At 42.7% G+C, this 20,844-nt stretch overlaps 3 protein-coding genes and 1 long non-coding RNA gene across 27 annotated transcripts in view; 2 read left to right on the forward strand and 2 right to left on the reverse strand.

Moving 5' to 3' along the window:
• The window catches only part of MYEF2 (myelin expression factor 2), a 17,765-nt gene extending 17,485 nt beyond the window's left edge, over positions 1–280 (reverse strand). For 5 of the 6 annotated variants that reach the window (XM_042039083.1, XM_042039082.1, XM_042039086.1 and 2 more), the window contains exon 1: positions 6–277. In XM_042039083.1, coding sequence (XP_041895017.1) covers positions 6–208 — 203 coding nt within the window. In that variant the 5' untranslated portion in view covers positions 209–277. Of the gene's footprint in view, positions 1–5 lie in introns of all 6 variants that reach the window. The other variant, XM_042039081.1, reaches the window with a different exon arrangement.
• A 2,394-nt stretch (positions 281–2,674) lies between these two features.
• The window catches only part of LOC121669715, a 64,214-nt gene continuing 46,044 nt past the window's right edge, over positions 2,675–20,844 (reverse strand). For 12 of the 16 annotated variants that reach the window (XR_006017872.1, XR_006017869.1, XR_006017871.1 and 9 more), the window contains 4 exons: positions 20,748–20,838; positions 18,401–18,443; positions 16,152–16,222; positions 13,755–14,736 (listed from right to left, as the gene is read on the reverse strand). This is a non-coding gene — a long non-coding RNA (uncharacterized LOC121669715). Of the gene's footprint in view, positions 6,647–8,982; positions 10,487–13,754; positions 14,737–16,151; positions 16,223–18,400; positions 20,055–20,747; positions 20,839–20,844 lie in introns of those variants that run through there. The other 4 variants (XR_006017859.1, XR_006017860.1, XR_006017870.1 and 1 more) reach the window with 4 other exon arrangements.
• Positions 7,993–13,754, forward strand: CTXN2 (cortexin 2). 3 transcript variants are annotated; one of them, XR_006017858.1, is made up of 2 exons: positions 7,993–8,681; positions 9,042–12,418. XR_006017858.1 is itself a non-coding variant. In XM_042039091.1 (2 exons), exon 2 carries the CDS (start codon positions 13,361–13,363, stop codon positions 13,607–13,609), a length of 249 nt encoding a protein of 82 aa, XP_041895025.1. In that variant the 5' UTR covers positions 8,095–8,681; positions 13,307–13,360; the 3' UTR covers positions 13,610–13,754. The 3 variants fall into 3 exon arrangements, 2 of the variants coding, with proteins under 2 accessions (XP_041895025.1, XP_041895027.1); XM_042039091.1 differs by lacking the exon at positions 9,042–12,418 and adding an exon at positions 13,307–13,754 and having other exon boundaries at positions 8,095–8,681; XM_042039093.1 differs by lacking the exon at positions 7,993–8,681 and adding an exon at positions 13,307–13,754 and having other exon boundaries at positions 10,486–11,502.
• Positions 15,841–20,844, forward strand: part of SLC12A1 (solute carrier family 12 member 1) — a 45,256-nt gene continuing 40,252 nt past the window's right edge. For both annotated transcript variants that reach the window (XM_042039078.1, XM_042039079.1), the window contains exons 1-2: positions 15,841–15,997; positions 17,674–18,273. In XM_042039078.1, coding sequence (XP_041895012.1) covers positions 17,863–18,273 — 411 coding nt within the window. In that variant the 5' untranslated portion in view covers positions 15,841–15,997; positions 17,674–17,862. The remainder of the gene's footprint in view (positions 15,998–17,673; positions 18,274–20,844) is intronic.

Here is a 20,844-nt window from a genome sequence, read left to right on the forward strand (position 1 = left end):
CACACATTTTGACGCCATTAGCGCTGCCCGCGCCGCTCCCGGGTGCCGCGGCCACCGCCGCCGCCTCCTCATCCTGCGGCGGCTGTTGCGGCGTCTGTTGTTGCGGCGCCGGCTGCTGCTGTTGCTGCGGCGGCGGCTGTGGCGCCTGGCCGGCCGCCTCCTCGGCTCGGCGCGGCGCGGCCGCCTCCGCCCTGTCGCTCTCCGCCATCTCGTGCCGGGCCGCGGCCCCGCGACCGCCGGTTTGAAACGGGCCCCGACCGCCTCGGCCTCGCCGCGCCGCGCCGCGCCAAGTCTCGCGAGAGCGCCGCTCGAGGCCGGGGCAGGGCGCGCGCGCCGAGGCTTTGTGCGTTGCCACGGCGACGCGGGGGCTGCCGGGCCGCCATGGCCGCCGGGGCGCCTCACAGCAGCCGCCCTCAGTGAGCCGCTGAATCACTGCATCGCACAAACAGTTCGGCTGGGAAAGTCCTCTGAGACCTTCACGGCCAGCCTTTAGCACAGCACTGCTAAGTACACCACTAAGCCGAGTCCCCAAGTGCCACATCTGAACATCTTTTAAATCCCTCCTGCAATGGTGATTCCACCGCTTGCCTGTGCAGCCTGTGCCAGCGAGTGACAACCCTTTCCGTAAAGAAATTTTTCCTAATATCCAACCTGAGGTTCCTCTGGTGCAAGTTCAGGCCGTTTCCTATCACCCTATCACTTGTTTCTTGGCAGAAGAAACCAACTCCCACCTGGCTGCATCCTCCTTTCAGGCAGTTGTAGAAAGCAATAATGTCCCTCCTGAGCCTCCTTTTCTGCAGGCTGAATGCTCCCTCAGACGCTCCTCACAAGACTTGTGCTCCAGACCCTTGATCAGCTCCACTGCCCTTCTCTGGAGACCCTTCTGCACCTCCATGTCCTTCTTGCTGTGAAGGCCCCAGAACTGAACACAGGATTCATGCTGCAACCTCACCAGTGTGACCAGGGGAATCATCGCTGCTCTAATCCTGCTGGCCACACCATTTCTGATTTTAAAATCTTGTATGGTCTTTTTCCAAACATTTCAGGACCCTCCAACATTAAGAAGATCCCCACATTCATCGTGAACTGAAGGCTCTTGAATCCTGAAGGATTTGGACCCAAAATCACCACTTAACCTGTGCTGAGACACCTCAGACCAAGTACAGAATCATGGAACACGCTGAGTGGGAAGAGACTCATTAGAATCATCCAGTCCAACTCCTGGCCATGCACAAAACACCCCAAGAGTCACACCACGTGCCTGAGAGCATTGTCCAAACACTTCTGGAACTTTCTCAGGCTTGGTGCTGCGCCCACTTCCCCAGGGAGTCTGTTCCAGTGCTCAACCACCCTCAAACCTTTTCCTGATCTAACCTAAACCTCTCCTGACTCAGCTTCATGTTGTTTCCTCGAGTCCTGTCACTGGTCACCAGAGAGAAGAGATCGATCCCTGCGCTTCTGCTTCCCCTTGGGACGATGTCAAAGACCCCAACAAGGTCTTCCCTCAGTCTCCTCTGGGCTGACCAAGTGACCTCAGTCTCTCCTCATAAGGCCTCCAGACCCTCCACCATTTTGGTTGCCTCCTTTGGACACTCTCTGATAAGCAATATTTTTAAAAGAGGAAAAAAGCTTTTATCATTTGGACAAAGTTTAATCATTTCACTAACCACAAGTACAAAAGCATTTCTAAAAGGGTAACCAAATATTATATAAACATCTATTATATAAGGAAAGCCATTCAGTCCTCTGCAATGAATTTAGAATGGTGGCTTCTGGTTGCTGACCCACTGACCTGTACTAATATGGGTTTTGAAAGTAAACTCCTTATGAGCTGCTGGGACTCTCTTTTGTCTGTCCTCATGACTGTCACAGCAGGTGCTGGTAACACCTGAGATTTTGGAGAAAGCTCAAAGACACTGCAAAACACCCCAATAACCTACAGATGAAGGTAGAAAGGCATGTCCAGAGGTCTGATAAGAGATGTAATTCTGTTCACACATTAACCATAATTAGATAAATATCTTGGTATTTGTGATAATAATCACCGCTGGAACAGTTAATGTTTACTTGATATTGCTGTCGTTACATTTTACAGCTCTCACTTCCACAGGATGAAGGGCAGCAATTCCCATGTTCAGGTTACAAGATCCCTTGTTTGACTGTGCTTTGCACAGAGCATCTCAAGTGTTGGAATCCTATGCTCCCTAAAGCACTATTATGGCACCAAGCAGCTGACACCGAATTCCTGTGCTGATGGGCCTGTGGATGTAACAGGAATTGCTGACTTTCTTACACACAGTTTGCCTACTTGTTCTGAATAATCTACTAGCTGTTTCAATTGCTACCTCCCCAAGTTTGTATGCCTTTTGGGCCCATGGGTCTGGCTGAGGTGAAGTCAGTTTTCCCCACAGGAGCCCTCAGTGCTGTGCTCTGTACTGGTAGCTGGAAAGGTGTTGGTAACACATTGGTGTTTTCTGGGACAGCATCACAGCTGTATCTCACACATTCCCCTCTCACCAGTGGGCTGAGGGTGGGCAAAATCTTGGGACAGGACATAGCCAGGACAGCTGACCCAAACTATCCAAAGGGATATTCCATACTGTATGACATCTGCTCAGCAGTAAAAGCCAAGAAAAAGGAGAGGCAAGGGGGGAGAGGGGAATTTGTTATGACATTTGTCTTCCAGAGCAACTGCTATGTGTACTGAAGCCCTGCTTCCCGGGAAGTGGCTGGACATTGCCTGCTGATGGGAAATAGAGAGTAAATCTGTTTTCCTTGGCTTCTATACACAGTCATTGCTTTATTCGGCTGCCTTTATCTTGATGCATGAGTGTTTTCCATCATATTTTCTCCCACCCCATCCTGCTGAGGAGGAGAGTGCTAGAGCAATTTAGTGGGCACCTGATGGCCAGCCAAGATCGACCCACCACAGCCCAACGTACGCAGCTTTGTATCAGTAACGTCCAGAGTCATGCAATGGGTGCTGCAATAAAGGCTCAGAACTGCACAGTCCATACACACCCAGAGATGAAGAGGTGTTTTGTATTAAGGCTGCACTGAGGCATAGTCTGGGTAGAAGCCTGGAGGAGTTATGGCAGCTTTGCCCTGTCTCCCTCACACCACAACTCCAGTGTAGAACATTCTGTTTAGCTCAGTTGCCCGTGTCAGGATTTTTATGGGAGTCTTGCCTCCGTTTATAAAAGTCCCACACATAATTGCTCAGTATTTCTGTCTTCAAAGAACAATAATAAAAATGGAAGAACAATGCCACAAAGAGCTGTTAAGAGACCTGACGGGGTGAACTGGAATTAAAAAGTAGAATTTCTTTGGTGTACAAAACTCTGTTGAAAAATTTTTAAGTTTTTCCCTAGGAAGACTCTTGAGTATAAAATGATTGAAACAAATTTTTTTTAAAAAAAAAACCTACTTACCATAGTAAGTGGAAAAAAAGGAAAACCATTGTCTTTCCATGTCATTTCCTGTGCTGAGAAAGTCTCCTTTGTTACACACTGATCCCTCCTGGGAATATTTTAAACTTATCTTTTGATATATAGGCTTCCAACATCTCTTCTGCCTCTGTTCATGTTCTTACAGGAGACAGACAAGGTGTCTGAGGAATGTTCCTGCTAAAAGGAGATCCCTCATTTAGTACAACACTGTTACAACTGTTCTTGATCTGCTGTCCTAACAAATTCCTCATCACCCCTAATGTAAATAGGGTTTCACAGTTATAGGTAGGGTGTATGGCATAATGGTTGTATATTCTTGGCAAGCAGAGAGTTGACAGCACTAATTTACACACAGAGTTGAGGATAATGGAATATTCATGTTCTTGCATATATATGTAAATATAAGCAACTCTAAAGGAACTACTACTGAAAGTCTCTTGTACAAGTAGTTACTGAGGTAAAATAATTATGTGTATTTTAAGTATCAGCATTCTTTTCACAGCAACTCTCCAGTAAATTCAAGTCTCAAGTCCTCAGTGACAAACAAGGCATAGCTCCCAATTTGCTAATGAACAAATATGTATCATCATCCTTTTAGAAAGGACTATTTTAATTTGTGTTTTGTTTATCTCAACTTTTTTTAAAAATTTTGTTTCTGATTAAGTCATGATCAAAACCAGTTCATCAGCACTTTTATCAGGTGGAACTAGTGAAAAAATTATGTGTTCCTGAAAGTCAGTTTGTATGGACCTTCAGAAAACGGGAATTTTAAGCCTCGTAAATTTTAAATCCATTTGACTTTTTTTTTGGTAAATGACTGTTTTCAGTTCTCAGTATATGATGCCTGCATGGTGGATATGTCACATATAATTCTTCTTGTTTTGTTTGCAATGGTACCTAAATGTGCTTAACATTTTGTAGACCCTGTCCCTTCTCCAGGAAGCCCCAAATACAGCTGGAGAAGGGTTCCTTTAGCAATATCTTTGCTTTGTAAATATTTTCACTTTCATACCTTATTTGAAGATTCCTTTTTGCACAGACACAAGTATTTCCAGACCAGCCTGCATTGCCTAAGGCTACACCCAACCTACACTGCTTTACTTTGTGCTAAAAAAAATAAAATTAACCCTACTCCGCAACTGGCACCCTCTTTTGCATACTTATCGTGGACCTAGAGTAAAGCAAATACTATTTTCCCCAAAGGCTCTCTTTGCATTTAAGCATTATCTTTCCAGGCTGAGAAACAACGTGGCATCAGTCACACAGGAGACCTGCTCCACTTGATCTGCAGGGACCTAACTTCTTTGTCCCCCATGGAAGGCTTTCATCTCCCTAAGTCTCATAAATTTTTTTTCAGTGTTATGCAACCCTTGACCACAGCTTGAGTCTAAATCTTAATCATCTCTTTTTTACCCCTGAAAGGCTGCACAACACCAGACTTTTAGTAGCACTTCTACCGTTCCTATATGGAAACAATTCACATTACCCTCTCTTCCCCCAGACGTTACTTTAGCTGCTGAAGTTACAAAAGCAAAAACTGAGCAACCTGCTTTTATGTAGGTCCTTCTTCCCCTGTCAGGCTATGCCCCTAACATACCCACCACCTCTGCCTTCCAAGTGGGGCAGCAAACACCTCCCTCCTGCAGGTCTAAAGGGACCTCATCCTTCCCTTTGCCCTCTCCCTAGCTGGCCAGAGGCTTTTCCCAGTCCCGAGGTGGAGGAGCTGGGGACACACCGGGGGACATTCGCCTCCTCGTAGACGAACTCTCCTGTCCCACCCACACAAGGTGGCACTGTTGGTTTTCACTGTATACATGCACTCTTCCACCTTCCCCAACACTAACATTGATTGGACTTAAAGAGGGTGATTCCCAACCTTCTTCAGCTTCTGAATCCCCACGCTTTTCCTATTTGAAGAGCGGGCCTAGTCAGACATTTAACATGGGGAGACTGCTTTGTAGGACTTGTTTTTCTGCCTCATTCCTGACAGTCACCAAAGCAGTACCCCACACACCCACAGGGCTGTAGACTCTATGTTGCTGGTGAAGTCAGTGTCTAGTAAATGCACTGCCTTTGAACAAGCCCAAATAGAGATTCAGATCTTTTAAGACTACATAAAAAACCCATGGTAAAACAGAGATGTTTATTCTTTTAAAGATGCTAAATACCTTGAATTAAATTACATAAAATAATTCCAAGTTGCAACTGTGATCAATACAAAAATTAATTATAATCCCCCCACTTTTGCTGTGCCTCTCTATTACTGCTTTTATCTCCCCTATATACTATGGCTTTCTGATTATGCATATTCCCAAAAAACTTGCTTAAATTTGATTAGGGAATTGCAACTTGATCTGTTTCTTCTGTGCACTCTGTGACTTCAGCCCATTTTAAATTTCCAGCAATTGAAGGGAGAGTTTGCTTGCTTGCAAAGGAACACTCAAAGAGCTGTTTAAAGCTAAACTGGAAAGCAAGTTACTAAAGGGAGTTAGTTATCCCTCGAAGCAGTTACATTTTCTTGACACCTACATCACTCAAGCGATCCTTAAACATTAAAAGTATTAACCAGCTAATAGCTCTAAGACTTCCAAGTTGCCTTTCACTCACTGGCACCCACTTGTCCTGCCCAACCTTAAATTAGGCCAATCGAATTTGCCAACTCAACAAATTACTAGATGATTATAAAATCTCTATTTCTGATCAAGGGCTCTCCTTTGAGGAAACACAACACTCCATAAATAAGGATCAAATCAACACAAATATGATTGAAGTGAGATGAAAGTGATAGTAATAGTCAGTTGAACACAAAAGATGGATCCTGATAAAGCAATTGAAAACACAGAGTAGTGAATGCTCCCTTTGTCCATATATCCAGAATTATTCACATACACTGCTCTCCCATTTTCCTTACCAAAAAATCATTTTTCCCATGCAAAAGCAAAACTTGTGACTTTCAAGTGTAAAAGAAATGAAATGTAGGGAAAGATAGTTATTCCATCACTTTTCCATTTTAAAATATACCATGTTGAACAGAAAAACAGTGCTACTTGTCTGCTGACAACTGGTAGATGAAGAAGGAGACTCATTCCCTGTTGCTGGCTGCCAGTTTCTTTTCCAGTTTCATCTCCAGCAAAGTGGATCTTCAATACATAAAATCAGAAATCAAGTCTTCAGAATATAACATGAGTGTCAGATTCCTAGAAATAAACACACAGTTTCAGCAACTTCTGCCACACCATAGTACAAGAGGGACAATTATTTCAGTGTTGGAAAAACAAAAACATCTATAAGTTCAATCCTACAAGAATAACAAGACAAAAAGATAATGTATCTACAAGGAGCAATATCCCACAAGTAAACCTTTTCCAGGAAAATGGTAGTCAAAGGTCCAGCGTCCATGTCCAAATTCTGGCAGAAGAGGCAAGATGCACCCCCTTAGAATGTGTTTCTATTGTCAATGCTGTCCCTCACTCCCAGCCACAGCAGTCATAGTGGTCCTGGCTACTCTAAAGTCCTTCTTCCAATAAAGTTCTCCAAGTATAGCAGTGCTCAACAATTATTAGGAAACCCTGGATTTCTGTCACCCTCCCTTAACAATTATGCTAGGTTGAGGAGGTACTGTGAAATTCTGAGACCTTGTATTTGCTACTCTCAAAATTTCAAACTACAGCTTTCCATCTAGTGAGAGACCTTCATGGGGCCCCCAAGTAAATCAGGGACAAGGCTAAAAAAGAACACTAGAGCTCCTTAGGAGCAGTAGGGGCTCTGTATACATATTCTGAAAGCACAATCTTATACTATTTAAAACTATCTATTTATAAAGTCTTCATGGATCTTTAAGTATGAGAGGCACTTCAAAAATTAGCTTGACTTACAGACATTGTTTATCACATGACTAATGCTGCAACATCAGAAGATCAAACTAATAACCATTAGCAAATACATAGTTAACCATCAGTTTAACCCTTAGTTCTACCACCAGGAGAAAGCTGTATTTTGACTCTACCCAGTGCTTAGAAGTCCACTGCAGTCACAGCAGAGGAATCAGGCATTAAAATGCAGGCAAGGCAAAACAATTCTTTCCCCAGATAATTTCAGGAAGAAGGTTTAACCTATCATAGTGTTATTGCATGTAGTAAGAAACATGAGGAGTTTTAAAATTATTTTCTACAGAACAAATTCCGTTAGTAGGTCTACAGTAGTCTCATGATGCTTGACAGTGTGATACAGTCCTGTTCCACTGACCCACGTGCATCCCTGCAGGGGTGTGTTCACCCGGATGATTTACAGATATGGAATCACTATCATTTGAAACAGATTTGCTATTTATTAATGCAATATATACAGATCCAGCTTTGGGAAAATGAATCTTCTTTTCTAATCCAACTTAAACACCTGCTGTTGTAGCAAATAGAAACCTCTCTAATATACAACCACCATCAGCTAAACGCAGCTAATGAAAGGATACAAAGCTTGGTCTATGCTTTAATCGTTATTACTTTTAGAGCGGCTGGGAGGACCCGAGGCCACACTGCGGGCACAGCCTAAGAGGCTTTCGGCTCAGCACGCCCCACTGAGCTCAGCGTGTGAAACCCTGCCCGCTGTTTCACGGCGAGCAGCGGCCCCGCGCACCCAGCGCGGCTCCACAGGTCCTGCTCGGCGCCGGCGGCGAGGCTGTGCCGCCCGGCCGGTCCCGGGGCCCCGGGAGGGATGCAGCCCCTCCTGCGGGTACCGCAGCCCCGTCCTCCATCACTGCACAGACCACCCGGCCTTCGAGGCCCCGGTACCCGGCCTGGGCGGCGGGAGCGGAGCGCAGGAGGGAGGGCTGCTCCCGCCCCGCAGCGGCCCCGGCCCGGCCCTTACCGATGCACCGCACGTAGTGTTTTGCAGGAAGTTTCCACGCTCCTGGGTTTAATCCGCGCAAAGCTGGGCTGGAGAGGAGCGCGGCTGAATAGCGATGGAAAGGGGCGGGCGAAGAGGTGGAGGAGGAGGCGGTAGCAGCAGCGGCCGTGTTTAATTTTTTAATTAGGGCGGTTTGAGCATCTCCCGGCGGGGTCGCATCGCCGGGCGGCGAGGGGAGCCCGAGCGAGCTGCCCCCGCCGCCCGGGACCACCCCGCGCCCCGAGCCGTCGGGACTCCAACCTGGGCTTTCGACAGCTGGCGAGGCGGGCCCGGAGGGGCGGAGAGCTCCGCGCTCGGCCACCATGGGCAGCGCGGGCGCGGAGGACACGGGTTCGTAGCGCGGACGGCGCGGCGGGGCCGGCGGGCGGGGCGCGGGGCTGACCTTGCGGCGCCGCCCGGCCCGGCCCGGCCCGGCCGCACTCCCGGCGGGGGCAGGGAGGGATGGAGGGAGGCACCCCGGGCGGCGGGGGGAACAGGGCAGGGTAAGCGCCTAAATCTGCCTTCCCCGGAGTAGCGGGGCCGGTGAACGCGAAGGCTGTGCGTGCCATCCTACAGCAACAATTGCTTTGCGGGTGCTCGGTCTCAGCCTCCATCCCCTGGGAAGCAGGCAACACTTTTCCACATTCACAAGTTAAGGGTGATGCTAGTGAACGTTTTATTTTCCTGTATCTCTGTATTATCCAAATTTAGACTACGTATTTGAATTCACAACACAGAAGCTCTTGTCCAATGAAGACTCCAGGTTTATGTATTTGCTACGGATAAAATCTTATTTTTGCAATTCATTGCGTGTCGGAAGGCTGGACGTGTCACTGCTCGGCTGCTGCTTCTTCACAGGGGAGTGCTGTTTATGTGGAAAAGTGTTGCTTGCACCCTGAGTTACCATGCTGCAAAAACACTGTGTGGGGCTCTCTTTGCAGAGCCGTGAGCCATGCCTTCATTTGCTGAGCATCCATGCCCTGGCATTCCTACCTTCACCTCCTTGTACGTTGTCTTAGAACCCGTACCCTGAGGAGACAATGTTCTCCCCAGCAATTTAGAGAATACAGGCATGCAGTGAGCACAAGTATGACAGGTCAGCTGTGCAGTCACAGCGCTCCTTTTGCAGCATTTCTGGCCACGTGGTGTTAACTCAGGTAGCTCAGACTCTGAAGAGAATTCCATGTTCATGCTGATTTCTATTTCTAGTCTATTTTATAGGACTTCTCCATTGTTAATCTTTTCATCTTACCACCTTCTATGACCAATTTCTGTAACAGCATTTCTGGAATACTGTTTAGTTTCCCTGAACAGATAGTTAAGTGCAAATGAGGCGCTTCCAAAGCTCCCAGAGAAAGCCTGTTTGTAGGTCCCTTTTCAAGTTAGGTCTGCTGTTACTTAAGCACAAGCTTGGGACTGAAACTATTCGAAGTACTTGCAGAATGACCACATCCATGAACAAGCAACTGGGCTGCAGACATCCAAGAAGAGAACAGATGGCCACTGATTTGGTCCATTTTGTTACAAACTATCATTTAGGAAGTGAGTCTTCAGGCACCCAAGGCTTAATTGCACCAAGAGGATGAATGGTCCCAGCTTGAGACCTTGTACAGGTAGTCATTTCCAGTACTGAGCCATTAGAAAAAAATCCTAAAGGGGGTTCTGTGAGAGAAGGACTGGAACCCAAAACCCAAGGATGATTATCCTGGTTACTTTCTTGATCTTCTCAAGTCTCTCTGTAAACATGAGACTAAAGGCTAGGTCTGAAAAAAGTGACACCCTGTCACTCCAAACCACCAAATAGCTGGGGCTGGTATCTTCAGTCAACACCAAACACTGACAGAGTTGGGCTGGTGATTCTGCTAGAACAAGAATTTCAACATCTTCCTTCCAGCTGCCTCACAATACCTAGTACCCATGGTGTTTCCCTTCATCCCCCCATAGGTGCAGCCAGCACTCCCAGCTCATACCTCTGTGTTTCTTAGCTCAGTGCTAAGCTGTACTCCTCATTCCTATTTTCTTTAGGACTCTGATTGTTTCTTCTGGCCTCAGAAGGACTTCCAATGGCCTTTTATTTCACAGCAGGATGTTAAGGAGCCTTTCTTTTTGCCAGTGTTTATATGGGTAGCAAATCAAAGGAGGAGAGGAGTCCTGACCTGTAAAAAAAGATTGAGATCAGTCTGGGGTCAGCCCCCACAAAATGGCTCTGCAGATCCTAACTGATACAATGCTTGTCCCCATGAAGCTGTCCTGAAGGCTATCTTTGAGCATTTTGGGATCCAGGCCAGGTTAGTTAGTATTCAGAGTCTTCTGGTTCAGGACTTGGACAGATACACTGCAGCAAATGGCAGGGTGTCTGACTGCCTGGGAGAGGACATCTGACCTGCGTGCAGCACTAAAATGTGAAAGCAATAAAAGGTACTCAAGGTCAGTCTTGGTACCACGGTTTTGGGGATACATAATTAGAACAAAAATTCCTGTGAACTTTAAGGCTTCAATTACAAATTCTGAAATTCAGGACAAGGAAGAGAAGAACACAAAGCTGCACATTAGAGTTTCCCAGAAGCAATCCTCCCCAAGCAAAATACAGTTCTCTCATGCGGCTTTTTCCAGCAAACTTTTGTTAAATAAGACTAAGATATCAATTTCTCCATGTTTCAGCATAAATCAAGCTTTGCACAGAGATCTGTCCCATAATGTCTCCTGACAAGCACATAATCTACAAACAAATCCCATCTAATTCCAGTGTGTAAGCTGCAAAATTAGTAAGACTGGAAGTCATATTCTTGGAAAATTACTCTGTGTGGTGAAGAAATGTTATGTCAAATACAAAGGTATTTGTCTGGACTCAACTCAAATTCAGGGTTCTCCATGGCCAGCCTATCCCTAACATTTTTCTCAAAGTCTTTCAAGAGAACAACTGGGTTTTTTGGGTCTGGCTTTTCCAGGTAGTGACTATTTATCATTTTCCTGTATAAGCCTTGTTCCTAATTTTTATAGCCCAGTGCCCTAGGACTTTGGGAAAGTATTTTTTTTTCCTTGACTGGCTTTTGCTCAAATCAACTGATTTCTAACATCAATTTGTGATATTGAACTTTGATTTTTTTTTTCTGCAGAAGGTCAAACTTAATAGAAAAATTGGAAGTATGCCCAATGAAAATCCATACAGCAGGTGGGCTTTACCTATGATGTATTTTCAGAAAATAAGTATTGCTTGTTGTTGACATTATTTCTAATTCCCACAGGCTATATCTGGATCTTTCTTCCATCCTAACAGGAATTAAAACAAAATGACTCAAAGAGCAGAATACAATGCAAAACAAGGAAGGATCTCATACACAGCTCTATAGAATAAACAGAACATTGGTTGCTGTGCTCTGGCAAATGTGTAAACACTAAAAGGAAACATTATTTAATATCTACTATACTGAGGTTTATTGCAAAAAAGAAATACTTGTTTTTTGCCCTTTTGATCTTTGTTCTAAAATTTTTGTTCTTTAGGACAATAGTCAAAAATCCCACAAATTTTGAAGTGAGAAAGGAGACACCAAACAAAATAGAAATTCTGTTCATTTCTATCTGCTCGGGAATATCAAAAGTTATTTCTACTTTTTCTGTTGTTTTTACTTGTAGGCTGACTCAGAGTATGGCTCTCTCAGCCATGACTGCAGTACACAGTAAAGATACTGGACCTCCCTTTAACCTGGCCTAGCAGTGCAGGTACCTGAAGCAGTGTAGCCATGGCAGCACAGAGCTCTGAGTGGCCTAATTACTCTGCCAAGAAATAAATGGATAGTGGCAATTCCCTGGGGAAAAAGAGGTTGAATCGTTAACAAAAAGAGTTTCCCCTCAGGCACGTTCGTTAAATAGGTGTTAGCAAGAGCCAGAAAACCTCAAGTTCTAACTTTAGAATAAAAATGTCTTTGTCCTTTGGCACTTTTGATGTCCTAGTCCTTCCAATTCTCCCACTCTCTGTAGATACAAAAGAAAGATGTGATTCCAATATCTGATGGAAAACCTAAATTAAAGCCAAATGATCCCCACACAACCAAAATCTATACATAAGATCTCCTTACAAAGACAAATTTTAGAAGTTTCTCCTGTCTGGAAACATGCAGAGCTCTCCTGGTGGCAGCAGCGGGGTGGAGTTGCTTGAGCATCCTGTCTCCATAGGACACACGTCAGGGTCAGTCTCCCGAGCAACGCCAGGAGCACGGGCACATCTGTTTATTGTGCCTGTAAAAATGGCAGGGTGTCTACGGGGAAGACCAAGGAGAAGAAACAAATGAGAGCAAGATACAGGGGAAGGGAATTTAATTCTGTTATCTCTTCTTCCACCAATCTTTGCTCATACACAAGAGTGGACGTACAGAGAAAGGTGAAGGGGTAATTTTATCAATCTGCTCACTTTCTTACAAGCTTAAAATACACACAGCATTTTTTTTCTGAAAGTGGAGCCCAAGACTTCACTAAAATTGCACACATAGTCTTTTATTTTACAAGTTGAATCTATTTATGTAGACTCTGAGCTAAATCAAATGAGCAAAATCCACATTATTTGTCTGAAATTGCCTTTGAGGTCAATGCAAGTCTAACTAGTTTAAGCACAGAGATGTAAAGCCATTTCAGGAACATACCAGGTTTCTCCATGTGGAGACCTTAGAGAGTATTGCCAAATCACAGTCCGTAGACTTATGAGCGTCTGACAAAATGCTGTTTTCAACAGCTGAAACTTTGGTTTTGAGCAGACAGAAAGCCAGAAAACTGTGAGTCTGCTGTCTCAAAACAGAGGCCAGTAAGTAAATGGTGTGTAGAGGCTAATAGTTGCAATTTTATCACATACATTTAAATGTGAAAAAACAACAGGACACTTCTAAAATCCAAGCTGGTTTTCATTTTCAAACGTTCATATGCTACAGCTCAGATATATTCACCCCACTTAGAGCTAACCACACTGATTTGATGTTTCTATGCAGGCAAAGAAGCAACACAGGTGAAAATCCCACAGAGTCACCAGGATGTGATGCCCAATGATGAGCAGTAATTACTGCAGCAACACTTCAGCCAGCATGAGTGTCAACGAAATGTCTGCTTTCCCTCTGACTTTAGAACAAAAAACTGGCTTTGCCTTTGTGGGGATTTTGTGTGTTTTCTTGGGACTTCTAATTATCAGATGCTTCAAAATCTTGCTAGACCCCTACAGCAGTATGCCTTCTTCCACGTGGGAAGATGAAGTTGAGGGGTTGGACAAAGGAACATTTGAATATGCTCTTGCATGAAAACTCACAGAATATCCTGCCTTAAATTTGATGTTGATTTCATTTTGGAAACCAACTGTTGTTACATTTGTTATACATACCTGCATTTTGGAGATATGTTGGTGACATCCATTTTGTTAAATAAATATTTGTTGCAAACTCAAAAGGTACTTCATGTTGCTTTTATTTGATGAACAGTGGAATGGTAGATGAGAAATGGCTAACAGCAAACAAATACACAATAATTCACTAGAAAGTTACCATGCCCAGTGTTTTAAGGATCAGATGATATCTGGCTCTTCAGAGGAGCATCTCATGTCTACTGTGTCTCATGATAGGCTGAAGAAAAAGATGAAGAACACAAAAGACAGGCTCATGAATGGTGAACGTTCAAGTGGTAGCCCCCTCCCCTCCTCATCCAACACAATTTTCTGAAACTCAGTGTCTGTACTTGTACACTGAGGATACAAAAGTGGAGGACAACAAAAGGTTGTGATTTAGAGGAGGTGCCTGCAAGAGGTGTGTGTCCATGATTTTATTCCACTTGGTTACAGAAGATGATTCCGTTTAAAGTGGAGCTTAAACTGTCTGGTTAACAGCTCCCAGGAGTAATTACACCAGCCTGGCAAGGTCAAAGCAGACACAGTCATGCTGCTTACCCATTTTCACCCAGCCCCCAGGCAGGTCGGGGCCCAGAGCTCTGTACACTCCAGCACTCTCCACAGCTGGTTCTTCTGTTTGTGCTCCTGCAGTTGTGCACAGTATGGGATCTGGACTGTCACTGATGAACTGGTCATGGGAGATCCTATGAAAGCAGAGACTCAAATCTGGATATTCAAGGTCACCCTCATACACACAGCTGTTTAGCAAGTGTGACAGTACTTGACAGAAATTCAATTCCGTTTTTAAGAAGGCTGGCATTAGAATTTTAGGCACTGTCACTTTTGCTAAACAAATCTGTTTGCAATGAGGAGCTGAGACAAGGAGATCAGTTGCAGCAGTTGTTTTCTTTTTCATGTATTCTGAAAAATACATGTTATTCCTTTTGCCCCATATACTAGGCAGAGGCAGACAGTGAACAGCAGACCTGAAGTGTCATTTGGAACATAAAATACTCGATTGTACAGAGAAGGACATGAATCTCCTGTCTGAAAAATACAAGAGAGGAACAGCCAATATTAATCTACACTGGTCCATTCAAATTATAAAACATAAACAATTTTGTGAATGTAAGGGCTTTTCAACTGCTTCAGATTATATGTAAGAAAAAATTCCAGACCCTCAGAGATTCAGTATATTGCATATATCCTATCTGATTTAGCCATAAAATCCAAGGTAGATATCAGTACAATGATTCATGTGATTTGTTATTGCTGGATAGCATCATCCACTGCAGAGACCTGACACTGCCATTCTTTTAATGTACATCTAATCAGCACAGCTGAGCTCTGTGCTGTCAGGTTGGAGTGCTGAAGGTGCTTAAGTTATCTGGGTTAAATATAGTTCAGTTATCTCTGAACTACACAGCAAGCACTGCAAACATATCCAAAGAACTCCAATATTGTCTTATTATTTTTGTTCTTTACCCAATCTATTGCTGGAAACAATTATCTAATCCCCTTATAATTACAAAGCTTCATCATTTCCTGCCTGCTCTTTTCTTCATCCCAAAAAGACTAGGAAGTCAGCCTTCCCAGAAATAATACAGAGCACATAATTTTTCAAAGGTTTTCCTTAAATATACAGAGTAAAACTTTAAATAGGGTCAGGAGTAAATGTTTTAAAACTGCATGTAGGACAAGAGGACCCCCCAAAGACTGATCCCACTGACTTCACTGAATCTTCTGCATAAAATGCACTGAGCAGATCCTGTCCTGAACTCTTGTTATCTGCATGACTACATATGCAGAACTGAAAGATAGAGAGAATATGATCTGTTCAGAATCAGGCATAGGTGGGAGGGAAATGGAGATAACAAAAGTATTTTCAGGCCCCCTTAGAAATTTTGCAATGCCATAAACCCAGTAATTGTAATGGATAGGTACATTTGCTGGTTAATAGTTAACAAGCTAGAATGCCTTTCTAAATCACCATCTAGAAATGTTTTGAAAGAGAGTGATTGGATGGCCTATTCAGTATATTAAACAGGAGAAAAATCTGGCCAATAAGGCAGAGTCTGTAATGCCTCAAAGAGAGGGTCACACTGTATGCATGAATAAAAGAGGCAGATTGTCCTTCCCTAAAAACACAGGACTGAATGGTAAGTTAAATTACCCTGAATAAGGTAAACTTGATTATTTATGCATAATGCTAGAAAACGAAACACAAAGTTAATGGCAAATAACAGTTCAGAGATCTCTGGAAATACATTGTGAAAACCAAAGTATTGTTTTCAAGAACAGCAGAAAGGTAAGAGACTTTACTTTTCCTAGCAAAACACTAATATGGAAATAAGACAGTCAAATGACAGAATCATTTTACTTGGTAGCAAGAGTTTCATTGTCATCAAAGACTCAGGATTTCATTCAGTCATGGAGATGGAAACAAACATAGTTTCACTGACCTCAATGAGAGAAGATTTGGTTTTGCTCCTTCATGCCTGAAGATGAAACACTTCCTTGCAACTTTAAGAGGCTGAAGGAAGCAGAATACTATGATCATAAATGTGTAATAATAATAATAATAATAATAATACAGAGCCAGTAGAAGTAAAATAAACTAAATAAATGTAATATGTTGCTGTGAGGCTTACACACATTAAGGAGGAAAACTAACATAAATATGAAGGTGACAAAGTGGTGCCTCAGCAGAGAGGTGACAGCAGAATATTACCTATAGCTGATGGAAGAAATAAGAAAATATGGTTTAGCTGTATCTCATACTGAAGATGGAGGACATCTGATTATCAGCTCTTCAAATTATAACTTGATATGTGATTTTAGAGAAAATTTACATTGCTGAGCTATAAATATTGATGCAGTATTTTATCTTTCAGTGCCAAAGGGCCAAATGCATTTCACAAAATCATTGAGAAATTTAAATTGAAAAAATCATAGGAGTTCATCTAGTCCAACCTCTTGTGAAAATATGGAACTTAAAAAAAATGTCTGTAATGGGCTTATTTATCCAGATTTTCAGTTCATACATTTGCTTATAAGATATATTTTGTTTCTAACACTTTCTGCTTTTACAAATGCTTGCAGAGTTTCAATGTCTAAGCATGCTCTGGTTTAGTGCCTTTGAACAAACCTGGGCTCCTACTGAATTATACAGGTCTATACAACCACACTCCCTAATCTCCTTAGAAATATGTTTCAAGACATATGATTGCCAGCATTTCAATAGCTCATTTCAGGGCCATCTAGGTCATACTTTAAATTGCTGCAAAGGTACTTAACCCACTAAAGGCTTTAAATATGAGTACCCCTTCTTCTCCTGGAGTTTATGTTTGCTCGTTCATTTTCTTTGAGGGGGTCTGTGTGGGAAAGAGGAGGTGAGAAGCAGATTATACAGCTGTGTGTTCACCTCTCTATGGGCTGCCACTCAGAGGGACCTAGACAGGCCAGAGGAATGGGCCAGCAGGAACCTCATGACATTCAACAAGGACAAATGCAAATCCTGTACCTCAAACAGATTTAACATCTGCACCATACAGGGAGCAACTCTCCTGGAAGGGACTGGGGGAGCCCCAGGTTACAGAGGAGAGAGCCCCATGCAATCCATGTTTTAATGGCATGATCATGTTCCAAGCTTGTGTACATTGATGCTCATGATGCCACCCTGCTCTTTTGTGGGTTTTTATAAAACAGATTGAAACTAGAGGAGTTCTTGGCCCACTTACAGCTCAGGCCTTTACCTCCTTTGGACCAAAATACTGCTGGTTTGGTTAGAGGGTCAAGTGCACCCATCATAGACAGAAACATCTTCAAAAGCTCTGTCTTTGCTTCAACTATGCTTTTACTCAACGAGTCATAGGATGATAGTCTCATGGATACTTGGTGAGGCAGGGGAGAGGGGAGAGCTTGTGGTGGAAAACATATCTAACCATGCAAGATAATAGAAATAGTCTATTTATATTTTTATAGCAGAAAACTGGCAGCCTACATCAGGAAGACTGCTTAGAGATTCAACAGAAAATTCTCAACCCTTCATTATTTGAGAGGCAAAGATCTGATATGCAACAGCACTAAACCCTTTGCTGTAGCTGCAACTGAGTGGCTGCAGCCACAGAAGAGTACACGGATCAGTGACCCAAGTCTGTAGCATCCCTGAAGATGTCAATGAACAATGCACCAAATGTATTCTTGGATCCAAATGCAAATCGCTTTCAAGTTAACATAATTAATGAAGACCATGACAACAGCGAAACAACCCAAGAGGATGTGGGCTCTGACCCACCACACTATGAAGAAACATCTTTTACTGATGAAACACATAACAGACTAAGAATCAGTTACAGACCAGGAAAAAGAGAATTATATGACAATTTCCGTCAAAATGGGGAGAAAACAGAAGCTAGTTTACATCCCTATGATACTCACAGTAAAATGTATTATCTACAAACTTTTGGCCATAACACAATGGACCCAGTTCCCAAAATTGATTATTATAGAAACACTGGCAGCGTCAGTGGGAATAAGCTCAACAGACCAAGCTTATTAGAAATTCATGAACAACTGGCAAAGGTAAGTGAAAAGGAAAGATAAAATTTTCTCTATTCCATTTCCAGACTGTTAATTCTGTTTATTAATATGAGAAAGTCCTTAAATTCATGAACCTTGCCCAAGAGAAAAAGTACAAGTAACTACTTACCATATTTCCTTTGGTAGCTGCAGTCTGTTTTCTGCTCTGTACCCTGCTCCGAGCAAAGATTTTTATTAAAAGGTAATTGTAAAGTACTTGATAAGCAGAAAAACACAGCTTAATCTTGTCTAAAAGTATGGATCTACCAAACCTCTTCTGTTTCACATAAGAGTTAGGATGGCAGATGGTGAATGTCAATTCATAATTTAACCAAGCTACACAATTCACACTTATTCTAGACTTGAATTTTACATCAATGCATAACTAATTTTGACAGATTCCTCCGTTGTGCTCATTAATAAATATAAGTATTATAAAAAATACTATGTGCAACAAACAGAATTTCAGTTAATCAGATATCCAGAGCACGACTCAATTGTTGCTGTAACAAACCATTCGAACAGCAAGAAAGAATCCAGAACAAGGGTGTTGAGGGATAACAGAAAAACACTTTTCAGGTGCTGATACAGTGAGCAAATTTGGGGTTAATTATGCACTTATCAGGGCAGGGCTGGAAAGAGAAAGATCATTGCTATAGTTAAACTGAGACTAAAAGTGTCCATATGCAGCAAAAACTCCGGTTCTTTTTTTTTAGTTAGGTAGTTGTGAAATGAGAAAACTTGAGAGAAAACAAGCTCTCATCCCCATTCCACTCAGTTTTTCATATTCTGAGGTCTGAATAATGTGGACAAGCTTCTGATTTTTGAATGCTGGTCCAGATTTGTTCAGACTTCTGTTTCCTGGAGATTCCTCTTTCCTAAGGAGGGTTAATACAAAGTAATGAAATTAAACAAAAAATACAGCCGTTAGTAAATTAGGACCTGATTCCTTAGGATCTTATTAGGGCAGCTTCCTAGTTTTGGCCTGACTTACTCAAATTAAGCTCTCCACAAACCTGTGTAAAATGGCTTACAAGGAGAGGAGAAGCATTTCCAAAGATGAAAACAAAGCAGATAGGAAAAGGGAAAAATATTAATTTAGTATCCCTATTAATTTGCAGATGTACAAACTGTTACTCAAAGGACTAAACACATTTCCATGCCCAGAAGAAATTTCCTCTTATAGAAATAATTTACTTCAGTAGTGGCCAGAGAAGAGTAAAACTGTGTCTTAGCTTTGAACATAATGCTGAATGAACATGTATTGAACATTAGCATATTAAAGGATTTCAGTTTTGATCATAACCAGAAAATTCTGGGTTTTTTACTGTTGTATCTCTCAATGGTTTGTGTATTATAAACAAAATTAAATAAATTTGTTTAGGTTTTGTTTAAAGCTATCACTTAAAGAAGATTAAAAAGAAGGCAGATTACATCATAGAATAATGAAGAGAAAATTGTTTCACATGTTGGGACTATTGGAAAAGAGAAAAGGGCATAATCCAACTTGGTAATTTCCAGACTTTTTCCAGTATCCAGTATCCATCTTACAGAAATATAATCTTATGCCTTTCAAAATAGGAAGGTGAATGTCATAGGTAATGGGATTTTTCTTACACTGGCATCCTGCTGTGCCCTTACGTGGGTTGTGGCCCTGGTCTGGGAGCACAAGCACAGCTCTGGAACAAACAACGCCCCATTAGCATGGCTGGAGCCCAGTCCTGGCTGTCCCATGGCCTCACTTGGTGACCTTGGACAAACCACTTCGCTCTGCAGAGCTTATGCTGAAGAATAAACAAAGACAAGGTCACCAAATAGGAGCTTAGTAGGGAAGGAGCTGAGTGTGAAAAGGCAGAGCTCCTGTCAGGAGGCACAGGCTGTACGTGCGTGGGATGGGGCTCCAGCCCCCAGCAAGGAGGGGATGAGATGCCACACTGAGCGCGGACAGGAGTTACAGTAATAGCCCAAGGTGCACTTCTGAAGCAGATGCTTTATTCCTTTTTTACTTAACCACTAAAATCTGGCCTTACCACACCATACCCCAAGGCAATCCCACCCCCCTCGCCCCCAATTTGAAACTCAAGCTGTTGAAGACAACTGTTCTGTCAGAGCTCATTGCCAGATTCTGATGAGAAGTGGCATATGTTTGACTTCAGATTGCTAAACATCACATAAGCATTCCCATTGTGCTTTGATGCTGGGCTTAACATCAGAAGATAAATATTAATATTTAATACATTTTTTTAATATGTAATTTTTCAAATTTCAGAATGTAAGACAGGCTGAAAGGAAATTCAAATATCTAGTTTTCACACTGCTGGAGTCAAATTTGTGTCATCTTTTAGCAAGATGTGTCAGTTTTTGCACACATTAAGCCAATTAAATCCCTAAAAAATAGTCTAAGTGCTATTTCACAGCTGATGGCTGGTGGTAATTACTTGGGTTTAATATTTACCCTACATAAGAAATAATCTAACCTTTCTTCCTCTTGGCTATTCTCCACACTTGTTATGGAGATTTGATGAGCTCATCATCTTTAGCCCCAGGAGAGATGAAGACTAAACCATTCTGAAA

This window comes from Corvus kubaryi, unplaced genomic scaffold (genome assembly GCF_017639235.1).
Source record: "Corvus kubaryi isolate FWS band 111438036 unplaced genomic scaffold, C.kubaryi_AGA036_p1.0 37394, whole genome shotgun sequence".
NCBI lineage: Eukaryota > Metazoa > Chordata > Aves > Passeriformes > Corvidae > Corvus > Corvus kubaryi.

Excerpts from the sequence above, each read along its gene's own strand:
- CTXN2 (XM_042039091.1), top strand. The coding sequence starts at position 13,361 with ATGATGAGCAGTAATTACTGCAGCAACACTTCAGCCAGCATGAGTGTC.